The sequence below is a fragment of the Ambystoma mexicanum genome, chromosome 3q (assembly GCF_040938575.1).
Source record: "Ambystoma mexicanum isolate Mex_15411 chromosome 3q, UKY_AmexF1_1, whole genome shotgun sequence".
NCBI classification, from domain to species: domain Eukaryota; kingdom Metazoa; phylum Chordata; class Amphibia; order Caudata; family Ambystomatidae; genus Ambystoma; species Ambystoma mexicanum.
The window spans coordinates 278,559,408-278,586,048 of record NC_090926.1 but is presented as its reverse complement, the minus strand read 5'-3'; the positions used below and the strand labels follow the sequence as shown (position 1 = coordinate 278,586,048).

The following is a 26,641-nucleotide window of genomic DNA, read 5'->3' as shown; positions in this document are numbered from 1 at the left end:
TTACTCTCCACCGTATCCCTTGAAAGAGGAAAAGCAGTTCCACGGTCTTGACCCCAAAAGAGCCTTAAGCTTTTATGTTGTTCATACATCTGAGTTTCGGAAGACTGACCAGTTGTTCGTGGCCGATTCATTATCCCGTAAGGGTCTCGCTGTAACCAAGCAAATCCTGTGGTGTTGGATTATTTTGTGTAGATCCGAATGTTAGCAGTCAGTAGGCAGGGAGCTTCCCCCCAGCATTGGGGCACATTCAACCAGAGGGGTCTCAGCTTCTACAGCCTTACAGAGAGGGGTTTCTGTTAGGGACATTTGTTGCGCGGCCACATGGTCGGTCCTCTTTGCACACATTTACTAAGCATTATTCTTTGGATGTTGCACGTGGGGCTGCGGCACGGTTTGGTAGAGCAGTTCTGCAAAATCTGCATATTAAACACTTTCTGCCCACCTTGGTTATCCTAACTGCTTGGGGTGTCTATCAAGATGAGGAATCTTCAGGAGAAAACCAATCAATTGAAGGAGAAATTACTTACGTAATGATCTTTCTATGGATTCTTCTCCCGCAGATTCCTCATCGCCGCTCCCATCCATCCCCGCTCAGAAAGCTCTTATGGCTTAAAGCATCTAGCTAAGCAAAAGATGACTGTAATGTAAGGTGACCGCTTCTATTGGCTAGACACTTGTTTTCTCCTCAAATTTCTTTTTTTTATTATTCCAATTTGTAATTGAGTGGGGGTTCCCCTCCTTGGGATGTTTCCCATTGTTAAGTTTCTATAGGCTGGTTAGCCTTCCCTCCTGTTGTTTTTCCTCTGCAGCGTTCAGGCATGGGGGAAAAAAGGGAGGAACTGAAACATGGGGCGTAGGGACGTGCAATATATATGATGCCTGATGTCACGTCTGGAGCCGACAATCGAGCACTGAGCAAGACCGTTCGACGGCCGAGTTGAGGTCCATTCCCTCCATGTCAAAAAAGTTTCTGAGCAGCAGAAATGTATGAGGATATCTGTCAAGATGAGGAATCTGACAGAGTAGAGTCCATAGAAAGATCATTACGGTAAGTAATTTCTCCATCTGAGATGAGGAATCCGGGGTAGCAACAACCAGTAGAAAGAGCATTACCAGGGGTAAGTAATTTGTCCTTTTCATCTCAATATAGTTTGTAAGCATCAGTGACAGACTATTAGCAAAAGGCCCATGCTTGGTGGCCATTTTGACATACATAGATGGATTGTTAATTCTCTTATGTTGTGTATTCTATTTCTGATGTTATGATTATATATTTGCTCAAAAAAGAGGTTTGGCAATAACACAGGCCATGCTACAAATCTGTTGAAACCAATAGTGTACCTTTTGAGTTTTAAAGTCCAACTGTGCTCTACTCTAACTTTTCCAAAGTAAGTTCCAAACTGCTGTCCCAATATTCGGTTTGAATGTCTCATTTCTTTTTTCTTTTTTTATTATATCATTGTTTAAGATGATTAATCAACTTTACAATAAATTTATAATTGCTATACAATATTCCCAATAAAATCAATTCAAAACAATAAAGACATCGAAATTCATTCCCACAATTTTGTCTTAAAAATAGCAAAATTACTAGTAAGATACTAAAAGTGTTTGATCTCAGAAACCTTTTCAACATTCACAGTCATTTCTGAATATTGACTCCTATTTCACTATTTATTTATTTATTAACCAACATCATCGGCTGACTTGTATGTATCTCGAGTGCACGTTGCTGCATCAACTATTACTTTTAAGAAATGTACAACTGCAATACAGACAGACAAACGATTTGCATGAAGAAAGAAATTCCATATATCATCATCATTTAAGGTAGTAAAATGAGTAGAGAATTTACCCAAATGTAATCCTCTACTTGTTGCCACAGCTGGACATTGAAGCATAATGTGCCTCAAAGTTTCTTTTTGATTGGCACTCTCACAAAATCTGCATATATTGAGAGCTTGATTGATGATCTTTCGTCTGGCTAATACCTCTTTAGTTGGCCAAAGGTCAAGTCTAAAGCGTAAAAACTCTGATCTCACAGACACTGATGGATAGAGAAGTAGATATGTCTCACAAGCTCCAAGTTTTTTGTTCATGCTTAGATTATTCCCATTACATTTATATAAGCGACAAAGGTCACAAGTATGTATCCGGTCACATAGGTACACCTTTCTCTTGGCTCTCTCTGGATTATCCAATAGAGTGCTCAATGAAACATCAGCCAAGGCCATGATCTGGAAAACCTGCTTGCACCATTGAATAAACAACATCTGACTCGAGATTAGCACTTGTTGAGCCAATGACCAAAGTAAGGTTCTGGGATTCTTAGCTAAAATGCACTTTCTAAACAGGGCGCACTGACGCGACTGGAAGATGCTATTTAGAGAGGTTAGGCGAATCTCATAACGTATGCCTTTCGATCGGTACGGATTGAGGTAAATTTAAGATGGATCTCCAATATTTACCTTCCAATCTTTGTAAGTTTACATGATTGGTGTTAAGCCATGTTTCCAACCCATATAAAAGGATTGGAATCGTTTTGGCTTTATAGTAGGCGATAGCTGATTTCATGGAAAATGTTCCTTGTTTCCATAAAATTTGTTTGGTTTGAGATATGGCTGTTGCCAATTTAATTTCCAGTGTCTGTAAGTGCACCTTGTCCAAGTGCTGATTATCAGTTTGCATACCAAGGTAAGTATAAGCATCTACAATCTCCAATTCTGAGTTTTGAATTGTCCAGTTTATTTCTCTTCATGCACTTAATATTGTAGATCATGACCTTGGATTTTATAGTGTTAACCTTTAACTAGTCTGCATCTAGGTACAACAATAGCGTGTGTAACAAGTTCTGCAAACCTATTGGTGTCTTAGAAAGTAACACTAGATCGTCTGCATATAAGAGTGCCATTACTTTCTCCAACCCTAAACATCACTGAATGCGTCCGGAATGTCATGCAGAAATAAATTGAAGAGGGCTGAGGCTAGTATGCATCCTTGCCTCAGCCCCCTCATAGTGATCACTGCTGTAGAGAGCATTCCTTGATTATTCAGCCTGACTTGAAGCGATGTATTACTATGCAATTCATTAATAATATCCACAGTTTTGGCAGGACAGTTCGCTTTTAATAATTTATTTATAAAGATCTCCCTGACGATCGAGTCCAATGCCGCATTAAAGTCTATGAAGGCCAAGCACACTGGTCTTTTAGCAGCATGATACTCTCACTTGATTGCATTTAGGGTTGTCAAGTTTACGGCCGTACCCATTCCGGCTATGAAGCTGATCTGATGGGGATCTCGCCTGCAATGACTTAAAGTCCAAGCATTAAAGTCCTGTAATACAAAACGTGCACATATATTTCCAGCTACGTCTAGTAATGAGATGGGTCTATAGTTCCCAGCACTTGCTCTAGCTCCCTTTTTATAAATTGGGATAACTATTGTCAATCTGGAAAAGTGAATACCCTTCATTTGAATGATAGACATATCTTGATGGCCGAAGGCCAACCGTCTTATGCACAGAATTATAGAAATACAGACTGCTATGCTTGACGAACAAGCGGCCATTTTAAACGTAGCAAGAATCGCCATTTTGCTTGTTAACCGTTGCTCATTGCTTTCTGTCCAAAACTGCTTTGCAGCTTGCAATTCTTGCGAATTCTGCTTACTCTGCTCAACTGTTAACATTGTTGTCTGAATATGAAAGGGCAAGGTCGCGGGACTGAGGAGTTTGTTTAAACTCCTCATGAGTAGCCCAGAAAGGAATGCCCGCGCTCCCTCTCTGTAGCCTTGAGGGAGAGCTGCAGGGCATTTAATCATTTCACAGCTGCCAGCCAGTCTCGTACTGTGGTAGAATATGTTACAATAAAGCAGCTAAAGGCTTGAATTATGCTCTTCTTACGGCCCCCCCTCACAAAACCCTTTAGAGCGTGTCGGCTTCCAGGACACGAATAGCACCTCATAGATAGCAAAGCTTGGAATGTGGCTCTTCCCCCGTGTGCAGCTTGCTTCCAAGAACAGAAGCACCGTGTTCTGTTCAACAACTAGAAGATGCCTCCGCACTTTCTAAATTGCATATTGTTACTAGAATAGACATCGAAAGTGTCATAATTGTCATACTCGTCGGAAATGTCCATCATCATCCCGAGTTCAAAGAAACTTATTAAAAGGGGTGCCAGACAACTCATGATCAATATGTGACAACTCAAACTATAGATCTTATTCTTCTTTACATCATTTGCAGTTACATGATTGCAAGAGGCCGCTGTGGCATGTAATAGTTGGCTTTGTTGAGGTTCTTTGTGCGTAGTGTTCAACGTGCAGGTTTTAGTCTCCCAATGGGAATTGACCAAGGCATTGAATTGAGAGGGCTGAAAACCTCTACAGTCAGTTGGAACAGACAATCCTCCATTTGGTTGAGAAGCAGCCTGTACCTCGGGAACAGATCGATCTGAATGTAACAGTAATTGTGAAGACATATAAGCATCAACAGCTTCCCTAATTTCTTTCCTTTGATCTTATTGCACTTGCATCTCAACACTCTTATCACTCTTGCCTGTATTGAGGCCAGTTAATGACTTGGTTGGAGTCGTGCTTGCCCGATTTCTTTTGTTGTCAGATTTCAGGTCTAGTACCAGATCATTCAATGGTTGGTAAGGAATGATAGGGTTGCAACCTTGCTTGCGCTCTGTAACTTTCTCCTTCCTTAAAGATTTGTATTTTTGTACCACCGCAGAGCTGGCATTTAATGATTGTTTCTGTGAAGCTACAAGTTTTCTGATGAATTGTTTGGAGGAGGCCTTTGCATTTCCACCAAGATTCTTCATATTTTTAGTTTTCATAACTTGAGGTTTATCCACAGTTTTACTAGATATTGTTTTTTTTTGATTGTTTAGAACCATTTTCTGCTTGAAATATATCGTAGACAGGTTGAATTGTCACAGGATTTAATTAATCGTTTGATGGAGGCCCATCACCACTGGGAAGCGTTTGTATTTCTTCAGAGACGGGTCTAATAACACCGTCAAAGCTTGGTAAGCATTGCAGTATCACACCTTTGGCTACCGTTGGTTGTACCAATGATTGTATCCCTGCAAATTCAGTTTGCTCATTCTTATCCATAGTCAAGGGTTGTTTCGAAATTATTGGGTCATTCCTCGCAATCCAATCCGTTAACTGTTTAATTTGTACTGCTTGATTAGATGGTTTGACATTGAGTGTTTCAAATAATTGACTCAGGCTAACGATGGCTGTGTTGATAGCTGTTAAGGTAATTTGCAATAGTGGTTGCGTATTAGAGTCCACCATTTCTTTGTGCAGGATTATTGGTTTCCTTGGTGTAGGAGCTACGAAGGAGATAGAAACCTTTGATGTTTGTGAACAATCATAGTCCGAAATTGAGTCAGAATTTGGTAAATTGGCAGAGATAGCCTCTTCAGACAAGCTTGCGTGTAAACAGATATCAGCAATTGACGACTGTAATAAGTCAACAATGGAGGCATTCCATTTTTAGGAGTCGACAAGATGATACTCTGTTCAATAGTTTCATTAGCATACGTTATGTCAGTAGAGCAGTCCACCTTCTCGTCATGAATTTTTTTTTTGTAGGCGAGGATGTATTCAAGCTCCTGGCATTAATTCCAGTCTTATGTCTTAAGGTGTCATTACCTCGACGACTAGAGTTACCAGAAGCATTGCTGCATGTTTCCGCTGTTTTCCTACGGACCAACCTTCCACTCCGATCGCTACATACAGGAATCGAGGGTCCAACGGCAGAAGACTGGGGCTGGGCTACAGCGGCCGTCAGGACTCTCGCTTCGTTAGAAGAGCTAAAAGGGACACAAAACCCTTGTATATCGACAGCCGGATTGTTTTTCAAGGGGACCAGAGTTAATGTTATAGATTGTTTTGAAGTAAGCCTATTCAAAAGTGAACTTGGTCCCGGCATATTCGATTTCAGTGTATATAAAACCACAGACATAGATAATTAAAACACAATTACAAGAAAAATAAAATCAATCCAAGCAAAGATTGCTTTGTGACCCTAGGTGGGAACACTCCCAGCTGTATTTGCTTACGAAGTTACTATGGTAAATAATGCTGAAACAAAAAACACGCCAGTTAGACATAAGCACAATTTAACAGTAACAACAGTACCTGTTGTAAAATCAAACAAGTAAAACGGTTAGGTTCATATATGAATTGAGTAAAGTGTAATGCCACACCAGGCCATCCACGGACAGCCACTGACAGCCCTTGCAGAACAGCCCTTACTAAAAAGCGCACGTGCGAAAGCGCGAGCTTTGGCTGTTTAAAGAGTGTTCTGGGTACTAGGGAGGAGCTGGCAGCAATTAGAGGAAGACTACTCAAAAATGCCTGTAATCACAAAGAAAGCAAGAGTTAAAGTTGCAGCGCAACTTTAAAGTCCTGGAACCTGAGCAAGTTCCTTAAAGTACTGATCGCATACCGTGGCTCCAGCAACGCTCTTACAGCAACAAAAGTCAGTTTCTGAGGAACGGGAAACAGCACATCCAGCCACTGACAGCCCTTGTAGAACACTCCTTATGAAAAAGCGCGCACGCAAAAGCGTAAGCTTTGGTTGTTTAAAGGGTGTTCTGGGTACTAGGGCAGAGCTGGCAGCAATTAGAGGAAAGTCCACTCAAAAATACTGTGGCTCCTGCGATGCTCTTACAGCAACAAAAGTCAGTTTCCGAGGAACGGGGAAGAGCACATCCAGCCACTGACAGCCCTTGCAGAACAGCCCTTACGCAAAAGAGTGAGATTTGGCTGTTTAAAGGGTGTTCTGGGTAAAAGGGAGGAGCTGGCAGCAATTAGAGGAAAGTCCACTCAAAAATGCTGTGGCTGCAGCGATGCTCTTACAGCAACAAAAGTCAGTTTCTGAGGAACAGGGAACAGCACACCGAGCCACTGACAGCCCTTGCAGAACAGCCCTTACGAAAAAGCATGCAACCGTCTCAATTATTTGCCACGATAGGTCGTTGTGGTGGGTAATGACTGAATGGAAAGATGAGTCAAATCACATTCTGTGTTGTGGGTGTCTGGTTTTTGCTGTGGTCTTGCCAGAGCCAGCCCTGTCTGAAACTGTGTGAAAGCAGTGTGTGCTTTGAAAGGCTGGGAGTTATCCCCAATACACATCCACTCTTTTGGGTGTCTGGTTTTGGGAGGATGGACTGAATGCCTGTGAGCCTGATTGGTGGCTGCATGAATGTATTTGTGTTTGATTGGCTGACTGAGCCTAGCTCAGCCTGCGGAAATGGGGAGATTTGTGTATATCAGAAGCATGGCGTTTTCCTGGAGGCCTGTATCCTGAATCCAGCTGGAGGAAGAGGTTCTGCTGATGATATGATATGATATGATATGGCATTTGTAACGCGCCTATACACAAGTGTTTCAAGGCGCGACGAGGCAGGGAGGGGGGAACAAAGGGGAGACAGACAGCGATCCTACTAGGCCAGGTGTCATTCAGATCGCGCAAGTGCATGGGTAGAGGGGAAGGGCAAAGGGAGAGGGGAAAGAGGGGATTATCAATGGTGCCGGTGCTCCTGGCAAGGTCTGCGAGCGGGTGCCGTTCCACCCGCCACGTCCGACCTGACGGGCGGAATGGCATTCACTCGCAGAACTCGGAGTACGCCGGTCCGGTAACAACAGTGCCGGTAGCTTACCGGCACCGTCGTTACCGGACCGGCATACTCATAATGAGGCACAGTGTGTCTTGTTTATTTGTATATATCAACCTAACCATAATCATATTTAATAAAAGAACTGTGTTAGCACATAACATAGTTTGTAGACATTCCTTTGTGGGGGCTTGGGGATTCATTGGACCTAAGAACCAGCCTGCATCACCAGCCTGCATTACCTCTCTGTGAGTCCCAGCCTTGGCTGCTCGTCCATTGCTACACTTTGAGAGCCTTGGCAGGGGTGCCTCTTTACAGTCATCTACCAAACGTCCCTCATACTTGATGTGTTACGGTTAAGGTGGAGTTTCAGAATCATCCCTGTGGACCAATTCTGAAAGGCCACCCTATTCTTGTGAAAAGGGAAAAACACTAATTTCTAGCTAAACTGTATATGGGTAGTATGACTGAGCAGAAAAGCTTAGATCTGGGAAGAATGAGACAGGTGAAGTGTTCAGGTAAGCTCACGTAGAGCACTCTTAATATCACAAGTTAGAAGGAGAGTATACAAATCCAATTATTTATTTAGGCCTTAGACAAACTCTTAGCAATGAAAAACTACAAGTAATTAATACACTAAACCCCTCACTATTATATTAAAGACATTCCCTAGCTAGAAAAGACAAGTTCCACTGCCCTAAAGTCAGGGGTCACAATGCAGTTCTCTTCGGAAGGTTAGGAGTCTTTTTAAAGCACTGAACCAAGTGCCAGCAGGCTGTTTGTAAGTGTCTCAACCTTAAGAAACAATTTAAGAAAAGTTCTTAGCAGACCCTCTCCCAATCCAACCACCTAAGGGGAATCCCAGGTGAGGATCCTTGACTATAACTCCAACAATCATGGTCAAGGAAGTTAGAGCAAGGAAAAACGCTCACCGTACATGGCAAATCCAGACCTGTAAGGGTAGGAAGAAGGCCAAACTACAAGATAACCAAAGCACAAATGAAAGTCTTGTGGCATGGCCATTTTAGAGTATATGGTATGCTAAATGGAATTAAGCTGTAAAATGCAAACGGACACAAGACAATAAAAATGAAACAGTAGAAGAATATGCACTGCCAAAAGCCCGTTCTGGACACATCATGCAAGTAACCATCAAGTTACAAATAAAGGTATATTTAGACAAGTTGTCTCTACTGCACTTCAGAGTAAGGTGATGTGTGCAGGGAATTTTATAACGGGGAACATTGTTCTCCTGCACTGTTTGCCATAGGGGCTGATCAGTGCCCTGAAATTAGAGGAGTTCAGCAAGGCAAGTAAAGTAAAAAGGTTTCACTTGCCTCCAAAAGTCAGAACAGGTTACAAACAATAGCATCAAGTTGCATTGGTGTCTATGGAGGGAAACCAGCAAAAAGAGAAATCTTAACAAAGTGATTTTCTTCCAGTGTATGACTTGATCAGAGGCTTTGCCTGAATGTGTTGCCCCCTGTTTATCAGTCTCACTTTCTTCTTCTTTAGGTAAAGGATGATACCCGTACACTTGGCTCCATGTCGCTGCCTCTTTCAGATCTACTGAAGGCCAATGGTTTGACGCTCGATCGCTGGGTCCAATTGCAGAATTCTGGACTGGATAGCCAGATTTTGATGAAAGCACAGCTTATGGTAAGTTTTCCCTCCATCATGGTACTGCAGGTAACAGTCATTCAATTGATTGCTTTTCTCTCGCAGATTCCTCATCACATACTGGATGATGCTGGAAGATATGCCTTTCCGCATCAGCTGCTCGGAAAACATTTCAACAGGGGGCGTAATAATCTCTACTCAGCCCTCCATCCCTATTGACTCAATTCAGAGGTCGTCCACTCTGTACATATACTGCGTCACTATGCCCCTGTACCTCAGATCCTTTTTTCCACGTGCTCAGCACGCTGCTCATCAGAAAAACTCTCACTCTCTCTCTCTCTCTCTCTCTCTCTCCCTCTCTCTCTCTCTCTCTCTCTCTCTCTTTCTCTCTCTCTCACTCTCTCTCTCTCTCTGATAATTATATTTTAACTGATAGTGGGTCGGCCACCATCTAAATCCCTGGCCCACTCAACCGCGCAGTCGTCAGAGCTCGACATGGAGGGGCCCAAAATGAGGATAGGCACCGTAAAAAAAACAAGAAGCGCTTGCATTAATGCAGCAATTCGTCATCCTCCTCCTCCCATCAAATGAAGCAGAGTCATTGATGCCCGCACCATTACGGTTCTTCTGAACAACACAGTATGTCGGCTTCGGGGCCTACATCTAGGGCAGAGTTGCAGGTCTTTTAAGAGCAGATGCTCAACATATTTAAGAAAGCGGCTGTGGTTATAGTCAACACCTAGAAGCAACAAGCGCCAGCGGTTATAGTAGTGCCTGGAGACCCCAACCCCAGGGAGACTGTGTCGGCACTGATGCCATCGGCGGATGCAGCACCGACTGTTGCCAAGATGACGATGCCTGACCTCTTGTATGTGTCCCAGTCCCAAACTGGGTCTTTCAGCGACGATGATGACCAAGAGCTCTCAATATATTCCCAAGGGGATATACCTGAACGCTTCTTAAGGATTGTGGATGATGGACAAGAGGTGGCCCAGCAGTCCTTGCAGAAAGGCATGGACGTCGCTGACTGTGTCAGAAGATCAATGGGGTCAGCTACTGTTTTGAGGAGACAGGCGTACCTCCAGAATTGAGGTTTCTTGTCTAACATCCAGACTAAGTTGCTGGACATCGCCTATGATGGCGAGAATCTGTTTGGGCCAAAGGCCAATGAGTCCTTGGAAAGGCTTAAGGACTCAAAGCTTGCTGCAAAATCCCTGGGCCTAGCTGTGCAGCAGCTGGCTAAACCTGCATTTAGTTTCTCTTCTAGAAGATGGGGCTACAGACGTTACGTCCCCTTTGGCAGGAAAGCACAGCTCCTGCAGCCCAAGCAATGGCAGAGTCATTTCCCATGCCCAGAAGGGGCAGGGGTACCTCTAAGGATCAGAAGATGGAGGAATCAGCGGCTGGGGCGGCACCGCCTTCAAAGCTGCTTTGAGTTCTACTCCCATGTTTCACCAGTTGGAGGACGGATAGGCGAGCACTGGCCTCAATGGCGGGAGATTACCTCCGATGCCTGGGCCCTTCAGCTCGTCCAATGGGGTTACTGTCTGCCTTTCCTAAAGAGGCCTGCAGACAGACCACACCGACCTCCTCAGCAACCGGAACAGGAGCTCCAGGAAGAACTGTGGGCCATGCTTTTAAACAGTGCCATGGAAGAGGTACCTCCTGAACAGAGAGGATCGGGCATTTCCTGGTACCCAAGAAAGGGGAAGGATTTCATCCCATCTTGGACCTCAGGCCCTTGAACAAGTTCCTGAGTAAAGACAAATTCAAAAATGGTGATGTTGAGAGATATTCTCCATGCTCTCAGACTTCAGTATTGGCTGGTGCCCTTAGATCTCCAGGATGCATATTTCCACATGGTGATCCACCAAAAGCACAGGAAATTCCTCATAGGGGAGAAGCACTGGCAGTTCAAGGTGCTCCCCTTTGGGTAGACCTCAGCTACAAGGGCTTTCACCAAGCTAATGGCAGTAGTCGTGGCCCACCTCAGGAGATCCATTGTCCTTGTGTTCCCACACCTGGACGATTGGTTGATCCAAGGGAAGTCAGCGGAGCAGGTTTGGTCCCATCTCAAGCACACTTGCTCGCTTCTCCACAGACTGGGCTTCTCCCTGAACTCACAGAAGTCTCACACAACACCAACACAAAGGCTCCAGTTCATCGGAGCGTTCCCGGACACTCTGGTGGGGAAGGCTTTCCCCCTGCAAGGAGAGAGTCGCCAGTGTCAGACAGATGGTTCAAATGTTCCATTGCCACACCACCTTGCCAGCGGTTTCCTTCCTCCGCCTCTTAGGCCTCTTGGCCTCCTGCATTTTTCTAGTGTCAGAGGCCAGACTGCGAATGCAGTCTCTGCAGTGGCTTCTATGGGGTCGATGGTTCCAGGACTTTGGCACCTTAAAGGACATTCTAAAGGTGTCCAGGTCGGTGGCCAACAATCTCTCTTAGTGGGTCTGCAGCAAGGACATGATGGCGGGGAAACCTTTTTGGCCTTTGTTGCCCCAGGTCAGAGTGGTCGTGGAAACCTGTCTTAGGGTTGCCGTGCTCACTGCGATGATTTGCAGGTGAGCAGGCTTTGGTCAACGATGGAAGCCCAGTGGCATATCAACAGGCTGGAGCTGCGAGCGATTAGAGTGGCTCTGAAAGCTTTTGCGCCCTCTCCCAAAGGGAAACACATCTATATTATGACAGCCAATACGGTGGCCATACGCTAACTAAACAAGCAGGGAGGTGTGCGCTCCCTCCCCCTTTACAGAGAGGCGATGCAGTTGTGGTTCCAGCTTTTTGAGAGTCAGATCTTTGTCTCAGCAGTAAATTTGGCGTGGACTGAGAACAGATTAATGGATGTTTTGAGCAGGCAGAGCACAGTCTCATTCGAGTGGGAAGTGTACTGTGAAGACATCATGAAGTAAGACAGAGACAACAGATTCACCTTTCCATCCGAAAGCTTTATTTATCTTATATGTCAGGATGGAGTAAGTCTTAACTTGCCCTATACTAAGGTGGGAGTCCCCTATCAAAAGAAAACTAAGAATAGTTTGTGTCAGTAAGTTCAAATAATAAGTCTGTCTGTGTCCAAAACATATACTTGCCCTCACAACTAACTGTACACAATGTTTAGGGATGTCAGCAGCAAAAGGAATAGTGTTCAAAAATAAAGTTCTGAGTTTCTTCCAGCTCTTGGCTTAGACTCAGCTTTGCCTTCCCAAGTTCAGAACAGTTCCAAAAAGGCCTCAGGGTTCCCTTCCCCAAGAGTTCAACACAGTTCACAAAGCCTCAAGGTTCCCTTCCCCAGGAGTTCAACTCTTCTAGCTTTCAAAACAATACGAGTTCAAATATTTACTCATCCAGGTTTTTCAATAATTCACATTGATTGCTCTGCTTGGCCGAACACAAACCTCTTGACATTTACTTTCCTTGGCTTTTTCCAAGTAAGGGTCACTCAGTTTAGGTGCAGTTGTCGGACCACACGGTCCACCCATTATAGGTCACGCAACTGATAGCCCTGTGCACTTCAATATACTGGGCCTCATTCTAAGTGTGCCGGTCCGGAAACAGTGGTGCCCCTAAACTTACCGGCACCGTTGTTTCCGGACGGCACACTACGACTCTGTGGGTGGGTGCCGTCCCGCCCGCCAGCGGGTCAGACTTGCTGGGCTGGACAGCACCCGCCCACAGAATTTTCACAGAAGCACCAGCACCATTATCAATGGTGCCTATGCTTCCTTGGGCCCCACTTCCATAGAGTCTCATGGTACTCTATGGGAAAGGGGACTTGCAATTTACCTGTGCCTGACTTTCCGGGCTGCCAGGTTTGTAATCCCCTGGTGGCACTGGGAAGTTAGACGCCAGTAAATCATTACGGGTCTGGTGACAACCCGCCGGTATCACCGGCATGGTTACCGCCGGACCCGTAATGAGGCTCAACCAGAGGGTATCTTACAGACATGTATCTTGGGATCTGTCGTCCAGGTGGCTGGGGCACAGCTATCGCTATTGGATCCAGACCCCGGTGGACCATTGCAGGAGGATCACCTAGATGAGGGTCCCTGGGGAGTAGGAATGGAGCACTCGATGGAGAGATGTGGTATCCCCTTCCCTATTTTCCTACTACCCCATGTCATCCCACATGCTATCTGGGAACGTTACCACTGCCCCTTTCCTATACGAACACTACTACATGGACAGAGCGCTCTGGCGGAAGACAGACTCACACCCAGGCATTTCATTTGACATGTCCCAACATCAGGGTCAGACAGAGTCAGGCAATTGCCAATAATGAGTCGCACCTGAATCCTGTTACACTTCCCCACTGGGATAAAAGGCAGAGCATGAGAGCACACTGTGAGCAAGGAAAAGGCATGAAGGAGCAGGTCTTCCAAGGTGGCGGCTGAATCATGAAGGAGTGGTGGCAGACCAAGAAGGGGCAGCGAGGATGGAGAAGCCCTTTACCCCATTCCCCAGTGATGGATTGACTCTTGATAATTGGCGAGCAGCCCGAGCAAAACCGAGAGGGAAGGCTAGAAAAGGCTACACAGTTTGTGCTCAATACCCGGGGCCCTCCTGCATGTCTGACTGAGGCAAAAAGGAGCTGCAGCCACCCGAGTATTGTCCTTGCTCGAGGAACAAAGCTGCTGCTAAAGAAACCTAATGTAATCAGTGAGTTGGAGGCAACTGTGCAAGACGAACGAAAGCAGAGATACGCTACTGCAGAGTGGTCCGGAACCCGTGTGTGCCCAATAGAAAGTCTCTGGCAAAAGCATCTCTGGGAGTAATAAAAGCAAAACCCTGAGTTTAAAGATATTGAAATGGTCCTGCAAGGGTCGTAGAAAAATCCTATGCACAGTTGAAAGTCTTCAAACTTACAATTTCATATACAAGCTGAAAGAGTGAATGTAGGCTTGCATCCGGTCAAGGGGAGCCTACACATTTGATGCTGATATCGAAGTGGTTCTGCAAGGGTCGTAGAGAGATCCTTTGCACAGTAAAGTCTTTGAATTTACAATGTTATATAAAAGCTGAAAGAGTGAATGAAGGCTTGTACCCGGTCGAGGGAGCCTACACCTGTGATGCTGAAAGAATTAACGTGGGTTCACACCAGATTGAGGGGAGTCTACACCTGTGAGAAAGACGAGATCCGAACCCGACTGAGGGAGACCCGGGGTGGATGAGCCACACAAGACTTTGTATCGTGAATTAAACCAAAAGAACCAGAACTTTAATGTGATCTTTTTTTGTGTGTTCACCAAGGCACTTCCCAACCGAGAGACTTTTGATGATGAAAAGAGACTCTGTTCTGGAAGACCCTGGTGTGCTTTAAAGACTGCCTCCTTGTGCCCAAGAAGTCAGAGTGTGTTCCAGACTCTATTCTTGTTCCACCTTGTCCCGTGCTGACACATGGGGTAGGGAAACTATAGTTCAGCAGTCCTGAACTACCAAGTCACTTGGACCTTTTATTTTGCTACCCCCCGTTTCTTTATACGCTTCAACATCCCACACCCTTTTTGTTCTTTAGAGTTTGACAATAGGTTTGTTAGTATAAGCCATCTTTGATTTGACAGGACACGACTAGGACAGCGTTTTCTTTTATTTTATGGTTGTAGCTTGCTCCCATTGTTAGAAGTTAGGTTTAGGTGTTTTTCCAACCCATGCAAAGTTCAATAAACACCCTTGAACTATTCTTGATTGTGTCTGTCGTACTTCTGATACCATGCCTTTCTTACAATACTTATTCCTCTGGTTTTTGCCAACACAGGTTTTCTCTCTCTTAACCTGTAGTTCCTTGTATTCTTTTATACTTGGTCATTGCTCCGTTTCACGTCTCATGTTTCATTTCCAGCTTTCCGGCTTTGCTATCACTTACGTCTCATACCTCTCGTTCCGTGGTAATTCCCATGAGTACCACCTTGCTTCTATTTCCTTCATAAGTGCTCATTACGTGGTTTTGGATTATACAGTATCCAAATATACTCTTACTTCTTTCAGTCAATTTGTTATTCAATGGTACGTGTTTCAACTTACAAAAGCACTTGTAATAGCTTGCAGCTTGTTCGGTATTCATATATACTGGGCCTCATTATGACCCAGGCGGTAAGTTACCATGGTGGTTTACGCCATGGTGGTTGGCGGACTTACCGCCCCATTCCGAGGTGAGTGGTCCGGTAAGTCCCCATTAACCCATTTACCCTTCCCCATTCCCATTTTTGCCACATAGGGCATAATGGGAGTGGGGAAGGCGTTAATTACGTCACCGTAAATTACGGTGGCGTAATTAACAACAAGGTCCCTTAGCGCCATGGATTTTAACACCTGCTAAAAGCAGGTGTTAAAACCTCCATGGCACTAAGGGACCTCGGAATCAGGCGGTAAGGTTCGGCGCTGTTTACGCCGCCGTAAACCCCTTACCGCCTGGGTCCTAATGAAGCCCACTGACTTTGACCTTACACAGTACTTATAGCAGTTCTTAGCTTGTTCAGCATTCATACATTTCTGTTTCCAATCCCGGAGCGCCCCGGTATGAGTTTTCCCTTCTTGTCACTCACCAGTGTTGTGTGGCGACTCCTTCAGGGTTTTCAGCTTCACTTCCCAGCTCTGATTTCTGCCTTCCTTTTACAGGAGCAACAACGAGCAGCGCTTGCCACCCTGGAATGCTGTAGCGCGTAGCTATGCTCTTCCCCAGTGGAAGCTACTGAGAACACTACTCACTCTCTCAGAGCCTGCCAACGAACGGGAGGCTTCCGAGCTCCACAGCTTCTGCTGTGAGCACCGGGCAGGGAGAACAGCAGGGTCTCAGACCCTCTCACGGCCAGCCTCAGCCCTGGCGTCTTTTCCGCACTCCTGCTCTGTACAGCTTCTCTCCAGCCTGTTCCTCTCTAGCCCGCTTCGCTTCTCCAGACCGCGTCCTTCTCTCCGGAACGTCTCTCTTCTTGTGCTGCGCGCTTACCCTTTTTATACCCCTGGGACTTGGCAAAAGACTGCAGGTATGAGCCCTTAACTTTGATTACCTGACCATGATGAAACCTATTAGCTTGACATGCCTGGCTACAACTGAACTCCTCCAAGTCCCTCTTCCTTGTCTCAGTACCAAAGTGGTGTTTAGGGAAGTTCGAAAAAATGGTTGTGTGCATAAATCCCGGTTGTATCCTCCTCGTTCCAGTATTCAGGTGAACTGTCTTTGGGACATTTTAAGGGGAAGGTAGGGACAAAGACTGGCAGCAGCCCAAAAAGGCATAGGGGATAGAGGGATCACTTTTACAAGGGAAAGGGGGATACCATGTCTCACCCAAAGACGTCCTCTTCCAACTGCCCAAGTGCCCTTCACCCAGGTGATCCTCCCTCGCATATCCACCGCCCAGGGTTGGTTCCAAAGTGATGGCCTTTCCCTGGCCATCTGAGAAGAGAACCAAGAGGGAAAAAAGTGAGCACGCTCTCAGGTTCCTCACAGTACATGGAAGTAGTACATGAGATTTTCGGTCTGTGGGGTACCCTGACGGTGGATCTGTTTGCCACAGAGTCCAACAAGAACTGCAAACAGTTTTGCTTGAGGTAATTCCCGGCAAGAGGAGCACTGGGGAATGCGTTCCTAGTGGAGTGGCACTTCAGCCTTCACTACACCTTCCCTCCGATTCCTGCCATTCTGTGGGTTCTCAGGAGGTTGAGGAGGTTTCAAGCGACCCTGATCTTGATCGCACCAGCCTGGTCGAGGAGAACGTGTTACTCGGACCTCCTGGACTTGGTCATCTGCTCACCTCTCCGGTTGCCTCGATGGCCGGATCTCCTATCCCAGTTGGAAGGTCGGGTACGGCACCCAAACCCAGAGACCCCCTATTTACATGCGTGGCTCTCGAGAGAATGCGATATGATTACTGGGACATCTCTGAGGAGGTACTTGAGGTCAGGGGAGGTGTTTGAGGTGCTGCTGTCAACAAGCAGACCATCAACAAGATCGATGTACGTGTGCAGGTGGAGAAGATTCGAGGCATGGTGCAGGGAACGCAAGATTGACGCTATCTCTTGCCCCACTACTGCAGTGTTGGAGTTCCTTCTGTCACTGGCCTCGCCAAGCCTTCAGGTTGCAACAGTCAAGGGATACTTGGCGGCTTCGTCTGTTTTCAAAATGTCCTCTGTGTTTCTTTTGACTTTGGAGTCTGACAAACTCCATAGGCATCATCTTTACATTGTGACCTTCAGTGCAGTGACACAGGGAAGTCTCTTACATTTCCCAAAGGTTTAAATACCTTCTCTTGGTGAAACTCCTTTTACCAAGAGCAGTGAAGTGAAATTGTCTTTACTTAACTTGTGTAACTTTATAGACACAGCACACAATATCTTACCATAGTGTGCTGGAGGGGTTACTTAGTATCCCCTTTATCTAGTTTCTCATGTAGCATTTTTATGTTACCCTTTCTACAATTAATGGCTGATGGCAGTGGTTTACGTTTTGCTACCATTGTGTGTTTGTACCACGGGCTGCATTCACAGCTGTAGTAAGGCATCCAAGGGTCCCATTTTGTCACAATGGCCCGGTCTTGTTTTTTTCGCCATTTCTTGCTGGAATGTCCTTCTTGAGATTGACTCTGCATATCAAACCAGGTTTGGTCCCTTTGTTTGTTTTGTCTTTGCCAGGATTCACGAGTGCAGCCCTCCTCTGGCTCCAGTGTGTCTGGCAGGGGCAGGAAGTGAGGGAGGTGCCTGAAACTCCTGCTGTGTGATTGACAGCTAGGCTCCAAATGAATGGGAGAAACCTGCATATAAGGCGAGGCGTTTTGCTTGGAAGGCCGAGTCGACCACTGGACAAAGGAATCCGAAGAAGAACTTGGAAGAGATCCCTACTGCAACTCCTGGACCGTTTGTTTGCCTGGTGAAACCCTGCTGCTGTGCTGAAGCTCCGAATTTGCCTCGGCTAGAGAAGACCTGCAAAGGATGACTTTTCCCCTTGGATTGGTGGGACCCATCGACCCCAAGACGAGCTCATTTGGAAATCCTCTCGGAGCTGGCTGTACTTCCATTGCTGCTGCAGGTACCAAAGTGCCAGGGAGAGGAACACCAGAATCGAGTGAGTGTCTTTAAGTCGGACCCGAGCTCCATGAAGATCCTCCGGTCTCCCAGGAAGCAGGACTGACCAAGCCTGAGCCACCTCAACAGAGTGCTGGACCGCAGATGCGAGGAAAGTCCACAGTGGTATCCAAGATACCGCAGTGGTGCTGGATGCGAGGAGCTGAAACCGCAAAGTGCTGCTGAATTGAAGTTTGCCCATTGCTGCTGCCAACCTTCCCATTGTAGTGCAGGAGTCCCCAGACGTCCTCCCTCCTGTCCCCACGACTGAGGCCCAGGAACAACAGGATCTGCAGACCTGCACAGGAACAAAAGCCAGCTGGCAACATTTCTTCCAACTAAAGTTACTAAAACGAAGAGAAGCCCTCCTCTAGCGCTTCTCCAAAATTAAATGTTATAATATAGAGACTTTCTCGTTTTTAGGTTCCATTTGTCATTTTTATTCAGAATTCTATTGTGCTGTAAACAAATAGGGATTCCTTTTTACATCTTGAACATAACATATAAGTTGATGGGAAGACAAAAGAATGCAAAATTTAAATTGGTTTAAAGTTTTTCGTTGAGTTCACTAAGTTGCTGTGTCCCACGTTGTCACTTGAAAGTTGCGAAGCCTTAGTATAATTCACTCGACATTTGGGTTGATGGAGAGACAAAAGAATTCAAAATTTAAATTGGTTCTAAGTTTTTAGTTGAATTCACTAAGTTGCTGTATCCCACGTTGTCACTAGAAAATTACGAAGCCCTAGTTTAATTCACTAGGCAGTATTGGCCTCAATTTGAATTGGTTCAAAGTTTAGTCAATGTTGTCTTCACGTTGTTGCTCGAAAATTGCGAAGCCCTAGTTTAATTCACTAGGTAATATTATCCTCAACACGTGTTTCTCCGCCACATGGTTTATGGCGGTTCTTCAGGAGGAATTTGTAGGTAGATAGGCAAATGGAAAGATCTGAGAGGAAAAAGGTGGGAATAAAGAGAAAAATGGGCAATTTTGAACAGAGTGTCTTATGTTGACGTTTATACAGTCAATGTTGAGTTAGATACTTACAACTAAATATCAAATCTTGTTCATGTATATGATGGTTCCTTTGATGTAGGTAATATTATTAATTCCATCCGGTTTGGTCTGAAAGAGTGAAGAGCATCTAGTTTATATTTGTATCTCTGGGTCAAAGGTACTTTCCAAAAAGATCTAGTCATAATCATCCTTATTTGTTATACTTCAATAGTTCAGTATTATCTTCATGTACAACTGATTCCTGGATTTTGACAATGTAAATGAACTCATATGTTGCCTTGGAACAGTACGGTTTGGTTTAGTATCTAAGTTTGCTTGTGCGGACTTTGAGCTTAAAGACTGTTCGAAGCAACGAAGTTAGTCTAAATACCAAGTTTTCTTAAGAATTGTAAATAGTTGTAAAAGACCTTGCTTACCATGTGAACGGTGTTTTCCTCGCTCTCTCGATATTGTCTGATGTGGTCAGTGAACTCCACATGTTGTGAATGGGTTTCACATAGAGTCGCGTGCGGAGTGACGTCATGCGTGTGTCGCGTGCGGAATGACGTCATTCGCACGTTGCATCACGTAATGACGTCACGCGCACGTATCTAATGGTTGTTTATATTTTTAAGAGCGCCATATTTGCTCGATCCAATTCTAGTGTTCCTGTAGCCTTATATTTGTTGCAAAATTTACAAAGTAATATAGAGGTAAATATCTCTTATTATGATTTACAAAAAATGACATATCTCCTGGTCTGTGTTAAGACCTGTATGGCAAGTGTCCATCATACAAATCCATCTTGCTTCTTGTTGTCGAAGTCTTAATTGTAGATTCCCTCCTCTTGGGGCCGGTTTCAATTTTACTATTCCGTAGAATTTTATCTGACTGATCTGAGAAGGATGATGTGATTCTGTGAAATGATTGGCTATTGGTGATCTTGTATCTCTGTTGGTAATGGCCCTGATATGTTCACTGATTCTTGTCTTGAGTTTTCTGATCGTGCTCCCAATGTATAATTTTTTGCATGCGCACTGAATGATATATATAACAAATTGACTATTGCAATTGATCAGCTGTTGTATGGTGAAGTAGGTGCCATTGGGTTTGATGACGGTTGTTTTACCATTTTCTGCATATTGGCACATGGAGCATTGACCACATTTGTAATAGCCTTTGATAGGTTTTTGAAGCCACATTGTTTGTGTAGTGGATTTTTCATCAGGATATTTCAACTCAAAATGTGACGAACTGAGCATTTTTTTGAGATTGCTTGCTTTCTTGAAAGTGATGGTAGGTTTGACTTCCAGGATCGTTGTAAGGTCAGAATCTGATTTAAGGATGTTCCAGTATTTGCTAAGAATTTTCCGAATGATTGAATTGTTAGAACTATAGTTCGTGGTAAAATTGATGGTTCTGTGTGGATCGATCACAGTTTTGTCGATTTTGGGTCTTACTTGTAACAACGATTGTCTGGTCCTAGTTGAAGATTTCTGATAGCTGTTTTTGATAAGTTTGTTTGGGTATCCTCTGGAGATGAATTTGCTCATTGTGGATGTTACTTTCTGTTTGAAATCATCAATTTTTGAACAGTTTCTTTTGACCCTTAGTATTTCACCATAAGGTATATTGTAGATGATGTGTTTGGGGTGGCTGCTTGAGGCATGTAGTAGACTGTTAACAGATGTAGGTTTAGTGTACAGTGTTGTACAGATGGTATTGTTATCGATATAGAAGGTGATGTCCAAAAAGTTGATTGAAGTTTGACTGTATTCTGTGGTTAGTTTCAAATTAAAGGTGTTGTGATTTAGATAGTTGAAATAATCTTTAAATGCTGTTAATGGTCCGTTCCAAATCAAAAAGATGTCATCAATGTATCTGGCCCAAAAAATTATGTTGTTTAGGTGTGTGAATGATTGATGTTGCCAGGCAAATTCTATCTCAAAATGGCCCATGTAGAGATTGGCATATGATGGCGCATATTTTGCTCCCATGGCTGTGCCTTGTATTTGTCGATAGAGAGTGTTGTTAAAGATGAAAATATTGTTTTGAAGGGTAAATTGCAACATTTCTAAAATCATATTGTTGTGATCGTTGAGAGATATAGATCGTGTTTTCAAGAAGTATTCTGTAGTTAGAAGTCCTTTTTCATGCAAGATGCTTGTATAAAGTGCTGTTACATCCATTGTTACTAGCCAATAATTGTCATTCCAAGGTATATTGTCGATCAATTGGATAATGTGCGTGGTGTCTCTGATGTATGATGCCAATGAATTTGCTAATGGTTGAAGCTGATGATCTATATATTCTGAAATGTGCTCTGTGATTGATCCAATACCATTAATGATTGGTCTGCTTGTTGGTAGGTTGATGTATTTCTTATGAATCTTAGGTAGAAAATATATTGTTGGAGTAATCGGATTAGTTGTGATCATATATCGGTATTCATCTTCATTAAGTAGTTCCAAGTCTTTCCAATGACTGCTCATGGTTTTCCATTGTTCGCTGATTTTGATGAATGGGTTTTCTTTGATTGTTTCATAACATTTATGATCTTTTAGATGGGTGAGTGCCATGTGTATATAGTCTTCTGTATTGAGTAGCACAATGTTTCCGCCTTTGTCTGATGATTTTATGGTAATCTCAGGATTGTTCTTGAGATTATTTAATGCTTGATTTTGGTTGGGTGTGAGATTATTCCTTATCTTGAGTTTTGCATGTTGGTTCATTTTATTGTTGATGTAGATGTCTCTGAGTTCTTTTTGAACTACTTTGCAGAAAGTATCAATAACATTTTCTGGAGGTAAGATTGGTGTGAATTTGGATTTTTCTTTAAGTTTGGTTTCTTGTGCTAATCCCAATGGTATATTTTGTTCTTCCATGAACTTCTCCTTAGTATAGGGATCTGTCTCATCATTGATGTTAAGAAGATCGACTGTGAGTTCCACATGTTTAACTGTTAATTCCGATGGTACTGGTGTTATTTCAGTGGTGTGTCTTTTGATTTCCATATTTGCAAAATATTTCTTTAGTTTGAGTTTTCTACAAAAACTGTGGAGATCAACTACTGTGTTGAAATAATCATAATTACGATCTGGACAAAAGGTGAGTCCTTTATTAAGTGCTTGAATTAGTGGTGTCGTTAGTTCCAAACTTGAAAGGTTGATGTCTAGGTCTTCCGTTGGGGTAATGGGGTCTGAGATCTGGTCTGTACTCTTGTTTTTTCTTCTATGTTTGCGTTTGATTCCTCCTCTCTTGCCACGTTTGGTTTTGGTAGAAGAGTCAAAATAGGGTTTCTTTTTCCTGGTGCTGAATAATTCCTCATATATTTTTGTTGTTGAAATTCCTCTAAAAAAGAGGAAGAGGATCCAAATGAATTGTATTGGGATTCTTTGTTCCTGTTGGGAATTGTCATTTGAGATGCAGTGGGCAAGATTGATGGAGGTACGCTTCTTTCTTCCAATTCACTATCACTCACTGTGTCCGTATCTGAGGAAAGAGGAGTTGTAGCTGTTTTTTGTAGCTTGATGTATGCTGATCTGCCCCTTGATGTTGTTGTAGGTCTTTTATTGAATGTATAGACTCTTTTGAATTTATAGTCTAGTTCATCTCGCAAAAATTGTCTCTGTTTTTTAATCTTGATATCTGATGCGTATTTATCTATGATTTCATCTAGAATTTCATAATTCTTAAAAGTTTTCTCAGGAATATTTAGTTTTTCAATATTTTCTTTCACTTTGGTGATTTCTTGTATTAGCCGAATATGTTTTACTTTGGCATATTTGATTAATCTATGTATCATTTCGTTGGATGTGGTGGTAAGTAGTTGTTCCCAATCTTTGATCTCTTCTATATCGTCGTCTTCAAATGGAGGAAATATACAGACTCTTAGTCCTCGTGGTATGCGTCCTATCTGAAGGTATTTGTCTAAAGATTTGATTTCCCACCAGCAAGTAAGTTCTTGTTTGAGAAGTTTTTCTTGGGTTAAGAATAATTGTCTTAATGATGTATTATTGCTATCCGGTTTGGTTGTTGGATTTTCTGATAATCCCGAAAAGATGAGTTCCGCTTCTTCCTCTCGTTTTTCATAGTTCCTAATCATAGTGTCCTGACTGATGATATCGCTTATTGAGTTTCTCCTTTTAGAGCTGCCCACTGCTGACAGAATATATTGAGAAAGACTTTTTCAACCTTAGAAACAGTGTTAGCGCTCTGATGGAGAAGTGTAGCTAAATTGAATATGAAAAAAAGTAGAGATGCTGCAAATGGAGGGATGCCACAGAGGTTGACCTGGGCTTGGACAAAACTAAAACGAAGAGAAGCCCTCCTCTAGCGCTTCTCCAAAATTAAATGTTATAATATAGAGACTTTCTCGTTTTTAGGTTCCATTTGTCATTTTTATTCAGAATTCTATTGTGCTGTAAACAAATAGGGATTCCTTTTTACATCTTGAACATAACATATAAGTTGATGGGAAGACAAAAGAATGCAAAATTTAAATTGGTTTAAAGTTTTTCGTTGAGTTCACTAAGTTGCTGTGTCCCACGTTGTCACTTGAAAGTTGCGAAGCCTTAGTATAATTCACTCGACATTTGGGTTGATGGAGAGACAAAAGAATTCAAAATTTAAATTGGTTCTAAGTTTTTAGTTGAATTCACTAAGTTGCTGTATCCCACGTTGTCACTAGAAAATTACGAAGCCCTAGTTTAATTCACTAGGCAGTATTGGCCTCAATTTGAATTGGTTCAAAGTTTAGTCAATGTTGTCTTCACGTTGTTGCTCGAAAATTGCGAAGCCCTAGTTTAATTCACTAGGTAATATTATCCTCAACACGTGTTTCTCCGCCACATGGTTTAAATTTTGCATTCTTTTGTCTTCCCATCAACTTATATGTTATGTTCAAGATGTAAAAAGGAATCCCTATTTGTTTACAGCACAATAGAATTCTGAATAAAAATGACAAATGGAACCTAAAAACGAGAAAGTCTCTATATTATAACATTTAATTTTGGAGAAGCGCTAGAGGAGGGCTTCTCTTCGTTTTAGTTTTGTCCAAGCCCAGGTCAACCTCTGTGGCATCCCTCCATTTGCAGCATCTCTACTTTTTTTCATATTCAATTTAGCTACACTTCTCCATCAGAGCGCTAACACTGTTTCTAAGGTTGAAAAAGTCTTTCTCAACTAAAGTTACTGTAAAACTAAGGGGACTTGCCTCTTTTGTAGCCCTACTTTTTCTCAGTTGAGAATTGTCTTGGTTGCTTTTGCAGATTTGCTTGCAGCTTTGCCCCTCACAAGCCTCTCATCTTGTGGACTTACAATGGTTCTAGATTTCTACAAAGACTTCTAAAACGTTGTGCAAGACTTTTACTTACCTGCAAGAAGTGCTTCTACTCACCCAGACTTTTGCTCAATTAACATTGGCTGGCCTGGCTCCCTGAAAGACTCTTCTTACCTCTGACTTTGTGCTTTACCTTCCCTCCAGGAAAGGGTTAATTTACTTTGCATTGGGGGTTAAAAAGTACTTACCTGCTTCAGAATATTTGTTTAATCTTTCTTTTATCCCGAAGCCCTTTTCTTTGACACCAACTCAGTATTGCTCTAAATGTACCAGGGATATATTAATGTCCAAAGGGTCCTAGTTATTTAAGTCACCTCAGGGTGTAGGAACCATCTGTGTGCCCTCCAAAATGGGTACTTGCCGATTTAGAGAAACTAAGAGTGTGTATTTTGAAGTGTACTTGTGTGTTGCTTATATATTGCTCCGTTCTAAGGAAGGCTTGTTCAACTGACTGTTAAATAAATTAATAATTGTTTAATCAAGAAACCTTGAGTGCAAGAGTTTATTTGAATACTTGTCACTGTGAATCTCTGTGTAAAAACCATACTGCTCACATTGACCCCTCTTGAGATAAGTCTAGCTGCTCAGCCACACTTCCAACCTGTGTAGTACAACTTCCAACCTGTGTAGTACAGACTTATACCAAAGGTTGGGTTCCTATTGCCAGGAGGTCAAGGTTGCTGTAGTCTCCAAAAGGGTACTGCACACAATCTTGCCTAACAGCTGTTTTAGGGGGAACGCTCCAGTAAAGGTATTTATGAGTACTTGGCCACTTTAAGAGTGTTAGTGCGCAACTGTATTTCTGAGGCTTGTGGCATCTGCTTCGATCACATGCTATGCATAAGCCAACATCTAGTGGAAGCTGCGGAGTATTACAGTTGTTGTTTTTGAAATTCGAAAAGGGACGTCGGCAGGGCGTGCCAGTAATACTATCCCTAGTGTGACGTCCGCTCTGCCCATGGTCCTTCACACATCGAGGTCCCTCAAATTGTTTTTTTCCGCCATCGTAGATGGATGCTAAATGGCAGAGTTCTGATTTCGGCATAACGACATTGATTAATCAAAATAGAGTTTGTTTACTCTTCCTATCCTTTATACTTTTCTATCACCGACTATCGTTAACATCTTCGTCAGCGATGAAGAGAACAGCCGTTGAATAAGACTTCCATCGATGGATCCGTTTGGCCTTGGAGGGCCGCTTCGGCCCTAACAGTAGGGAGAGAGGGGGGAGGACACTGGACAATGTATTTACCCCTTTACATACATTTATATTGCCTTGCTGCCATTTCGTTTCACTATGGATAGAACCCCTTTTAAATTCTGCCCAAGCTGTAACAAAAAATTCCCATCCTGCAATCTATCCAAATGAGGATCCAGCCTTCTCTGGAAACACCTTACCAGATGCGGGCAGTGAATCCACGCATCGAAAAGCTCTTCCGCCCTGCTCCCATAGATCCTCTCTGTATAAGGGGACAGCTTAAACCAGACTCTCTTGTAGTAACAACAACAAGAAATAGAGCTGGAACACCCATAGCCTCTTCAGAGGCACCACCGCATAAAGAGAGCAAACAAATATACACTATGGGGTGGAAAGTAGCCTCTTCTGCTGCCTTTCAGGTGAGAATCACAAAAAATACAACTCTTCTAGCGAGTTATAACTGCCATAAGTGGGATGATGTGTCCGCATTATTGTCATCAGCTCCAGGACTGTTAAGCCTCAATTGGCCCTGGTAGCAGCAGAAAACAGAGCAGTTTCTAGCTGCTTTCTGAAAAATAATTTAGATGCCGGCTCCAATGCGGGCAGAGTTATTGCAGAAAGTACAATTAAGCGCAATGCGTGGCTAAGCCTGTCCGGCTTCAAGCAAGAGACTCACGATACGCTTCTTAATATGCCTATTGAGCCCAACATCCTCTTTGGAAAGGCTGTTGAAGACGCCCTAAAATCCCTTAAGGATGAATACGACACCTTAAAGTCTTTGGGCCAGCTTACAA

The 26,641-nt window shown here is 43.5% G+C and overlaps 1 protein-coding gene and 1 long non-coding RNA gene across 2 annotated transcripts in view; one reads left to right on the top strand and one right to left on the bottom strand.

The window, feature by feature from the left end:
* ESYT1 (extended synaptotagmin 1) overlaps positions 1–26,641 on the top strand; it is a 1,383,482-nt gene that overhangs the window by 1,108,426 nt on the left and 248,415 nt on the right. The window contains exon 25 of the mRNA XM_069653762.1: positions 9,156–9,299. Coding sequence (XP_069509863.1) covers positions 9,156–9,299 — 144 coding nt within the window. The remainder of the gene's footprint in view (positions 1–9,155; positions 9,300–26,641) is intronic.
* LOC138582455 (uncharacterized) lies at positions 18,724–19,470 on the bottom strand. Its single transcript, XR_011305025.1, has 2 exons — positions 19,360–19,470; positions 18,724–19,260 (listed from the first exon to the last, which is right to left on the bottom strand). It is a non-coding gene; the product is annotated as an uncharacterized lncRNA (long non-coding RNA).